General features: G+C 33.2%; 1 protein-coding gene across 1 annotated transcript; it reads left to right on the top strand.

Annotated features, from left to right (window-relative positions):
• Nucleotides 1-1,421: 1,421 nt before the first annotated feature.
• On the top strand, nt 1,422-2,964 carry LOC132733778 (uncharacterized). Its single transcript, XM_060720460.1, has 2 exons — nt 1,422-1,761; nt 2,333-2,964. Exons 1-2 carry the CDS (start codon nt 1,735-1,737, stop codon nt 2,780-2,782), a joined length of 477 nt encoding a protein of 158 aa, XP_060576443.1. The 5' UTR covers nt 1,422-1,734; the 3' UTR covers nt 2,783-2,964.
• The last annotated feature ends 1,390 nt before the right edge of the window (nt 2,965-4,354 follow it).

Genomic DNA, 4,354 nt, shown 5'->3' with positions numbered 1-4,354 from the left:
CCCCCCCCAAACCCCAAAATTCCTAGGATGGGGGTGGGGGTGTAATAGAGAATAAACAGTGTATACATATAAGTGAAGGAACATAATTTTCTCAAATTTTTCTGTCAAGGAGACATTTTACATGTAGATACTTAAATGAAATTTTGTAACAAATGTTTTGAACCAGAAGCTAATTTCAGTAGTTTTATTTGGTCAAAAATCGGTTTGTTGAGGGTATATTAATCTATCCTGTATTGTGTAGATTTCAACCTGATTTGGTCTAGTGAATGGGGGAAACATTGGTCTTATTCAGTTCAATAGATTCTTGTTGTAAAATGATCACCTTACATTACTTCTAAATGGGACATTTCATTCCTTACTTACACTCTAGTATATTTACTGAATAAAGTTTTCAGTTTTTTCAATAGTTTTGCGTGTTTTATTGCAGTTTGATAGCTATCGTTAATTTTCAAGTCTTTATTCTCGTGAACAAAATTGAGGCCAAAAATGAAAGACATTATTATACTTAAGTCATCAGCCCTGGAGAAGAAAAAAAAAAACAACACCATTCATATAGCTTAATGTGTTTCTCTTTAATACTACAGAGAATAAACTAAATGAGTGTCAAATTAATCATAGTGTAAGGTATATGTTATACTATTATGCTAGAGGTGAAATTATAAAATTTACATTATACTGTAAAAAAATATATTGATGAAGTAGGTTTTAAAAGATAGTGATACGAAGGGGGGGGGGGGGGGGGTGTAAAATTTATTACAAAAGTAAAGTATTATTAAGTATATGCTAAGTGCTCAAAATTAGCTTGTGGCAGATAGTCTTTGTATTGTTTATATAATGTATTGTACTTAAGGTAATATTACATTAATGTAGGCAGATATTAAGTGATACAAAGATAGAGGGTGATAACAGGGTAGGCAGTATTTGTTAGTAACAATAGCGTGGTTAAGTGACTTGGAACAACTAGCACCCATCTACTGTGGGTTCAAATCCCGCCAGATGCATCAGATACTTTCATGTGAGGAAAAGATCCAGCTAGCTTATAAAAGATCAGTGGTTGTACTCGCGTGCCTGCTTATGCTTGAAATAATGCATGGAGGAGCACCAAAGGTCTTCTACTACTAAAGCTTAAAAGTCAACTTTATAAAGTGTTGCTGTGACTTAAAAAACAACAACAAAATGTTCTGCTTAGGGTTTGCTGACAGGACAGTGAATCATGTGCATGCTATCTCTTAGGGTCAGAGTTCAGATAGAGGTAGTGAGACAGCTATATCATACAGTTCAGCTGGCTTGAAGAAAGTTGATGGCTCTACCGAGGTGCCTGCCTGTAGTATATGTAATTTATTACACAGACGGGTATCTTACATGTAGGTCTTATTGTACCTGATATCTCATTCACTATACCATTGACTTATAAAACATTGTTTTTTGTATATTTCAGTATTAGTGTTCGAACAGTGGATTCATTAGAGAGCCCCCAGACTGGTAACGGATCTTTCGGTGTGAGCATCACAGAGTCTCAAACTGTTCCGATATCCGACTCAACACAGTTTGAGGAAATTATAGACCTAACAGGTGTCCCTTCAAAGCCTATAAAGTTTGGTGAGGGCTTTGTAAATCATAGTGAGGATTTGTTGAATTTAAACAACGGAGATGGTGTTGATAACGGGCACCTGAGTGAAGACGGAGATGTGAACTCACATCAAGTTGGTATACCTATTGTAGCGTTTGAGGAGAATGCAACAAGAAGACAAGATGTCACAGGTGAGCAAACTATTCTCTCATATTAACCCTTAACCTGCTGAAAATTGTGTTATGAATCTGCCCTGCTTTGAAATTGGAACAGTCCATTCAACATTGAAGGGATTTCAATGTAATGAATTTGGAACTGTCTGATTACACATTCAAAATATTGATTTTGGAAACACTGACAATAGAGGCTGGATGAACTGTTTATGTTGTGCTCTGTATCCATTAGAAATATCAGGACGAATTATAATCATGTCGGGAAATATGTCTCTGTATGGAACTGTTCACTTAATGTGGAGGAAGTGTGCAAGCTGAGCAGGGTAGCTCTGTCTGCAGAGCTGTGTAATGGTCTTGCCAGGTGTGTTCAAGGTTCAAGTCCAAGTCAGGCTGCATATGTTTTATACTTCTCAGGCTTAATGACAAAAGTTTTAAGAGTAGAATTTTGGTAGAAATAAAACTTTTACATTGGCTATTATGCAAGTTTATTTAAAAGTTCTATTCTGTATGTATACACTTGAGTAAATTTAACAAGCTTGATTTGTAAATCAATAAATTTTCTAATTTTTGTATTTCTTTTTCTAAACAGACCTCTTGTCATGAAGACACAACTGATGTAAATGCATCCATGGTAACTGCAGATCTTTCATCCAATCAGCACGCAGAATCCAGCATGGACAAACATGATGCTATAGGGGCATCCCAGCATTCCCCTAGTGTCAATAATACACGCAAATCTAATAATACAGATTTCAAATATGTCTCTGTAGGAAATCATTCTAATTATAGAGATAATTCTGGTTGTCATAGACACAAAAATGATTTAGGCCAGAAACTTGATGACGACCCTGAAGAAATTGAACGTGTAGACAATTTGTGGTCCGAAGTTGAAGACGTTATGGGTCGTCAGTATTCGGAGACGTGTAAAGTGCTGGAGGTTTATGGGATAGGTGAGGGGGAGGGGGATAGTGAGACAGAGGAGGGGCAATTGTGGAGAATGGTCCAGGGGGATGCACCCTACACTCTAAATATTATTTGAGATATTCGTAAGGTGTAAATTATTAATATATTCATAATTAATGCCAGAATAATAACTTTCTTGCCGCAATCAGATACTAATCGGGTTCTTAAAACTGAATCATTGGTTTAGACAAGTACATGAATTCTGTTAAATGTCTTTTGTGAATGTTGAAATTGTTAACAAAATTAACATTTGTGCAATAATACTTCATACTATTGGTGTTTCTCTGTTAATAACCAAGGGAAGTAAGAATGTAATTTAGTTTTTTCTGTTTTGATTTTCAAATAACTCTTTATTTGTTTCTTAACTAATGAATATTGTATGCATTTAAAACCTATAATGAAGGTGCTTTGATTTGATCAATTCAGAATAAATTTCAAGAAAATCTAAACATTATTCGGTCCATTACATGACGTAGGTGCCAAATCCTGGATCATTATTACCTCCCTTTGATCATCAACGTGTTGAATGGTTGCATTACCTCCCCCCCCAATCACATTTTATTTGTGTTCTATATTATATATAAAATCTGTGATCCTACTGGTGATAATGTATACATGTGCTAAGGTGTTTTAAATATAATCAGAATTGAGTTATACAGATGAAAATTTATGATTACACTGTACCATTGATAATAAATGCACAAATTATGTGATCAAGTAATTTTGAGAAATTTTAGAAAAAGTCAAGTATAAAAAATAGTCCTAAAAAGCAGTTTTAAACTGTTATTTGAGCTGATTAATGGGTTTAATAATTTTGTCATTTGTTAATAATGAACTGGATAAAATATTGAAATTAAACAAAGAAAAAGAATGAAAATGATGGACTAAATAAAAGAATGATACTGTTGGTTCCTATGAAGAAATCTTTTCTGTAACGTTATATTTGGACACATCTTTGTACTAGAATATGAACTTATATATATGTAAATGGTTGTTTCTAAAACGTTTTTAATTGCTGATCTGCCATTATTTCATGTTATATTTATTGTTAAAATCTGTCTTGGCTGTAACTATTAAATGTGCTGTCTTTGGTGTTTCCCAAGTCCAATTAAATTGACTATTCTTAAATAGAACTTGATAAATTGTAATGCTATCAATTGATTAATTAGAAAACATGTTTAAGTTGGTTGGAATGGTAAACTGCTATCAGTAATTGTCTAGTAATTGTGATGTTATATATATAAATAGATGAAGCTCATTGTTAAACTATTCTCATGTATGTTATAAGGAATAATGATGTTAAACTCAATGTAATGTATCTTCATGATTTTCACAACATAATGGACAAATGTTTATAAGGCCCTGTTCAAGCCAATTGTCTTGTCTTGCTTAACAAAAGTGTGTTTTACTATATTACAAAAGCTTTTTTTATACTTAGATCATGTTTTCAAACTTTTTCTCAAAATTTACTGGCAAATGTGACAGGAATTTGTTTTGGTATAAGAAAAAGTTTTGCAAATTTTGTGACATATGTCAGATATTTGGAAAGGGTTCTTTTTATTTTTTAGGACCACTATGCGAATCAATCTCTCATATTTTCGCCTCCAACATAATATCATAATTTGCATTATTTATTGTTAGGAATGAT

The sequence above is a fragment of the Ruditapes philippinarum genome, unplaced genomic scaffold (assembly GCF_026571515.1).
Source record: "Ruditapes philippinarum isolate M1 unplaced genomic scaffold, ASM2657151v2 ctg17868_1_1_1_1, whole genome shotgun sequence".
Lineage (NCBI taxonomy): Eukaryota > Metazoa > Mollusca > Bivalvia > Venerida > Veneridae > Ruditapes > Ruditapes philippinarum.
This window is presented reverse-complemented; position numbering and strand designations above follow the sequence as displayed.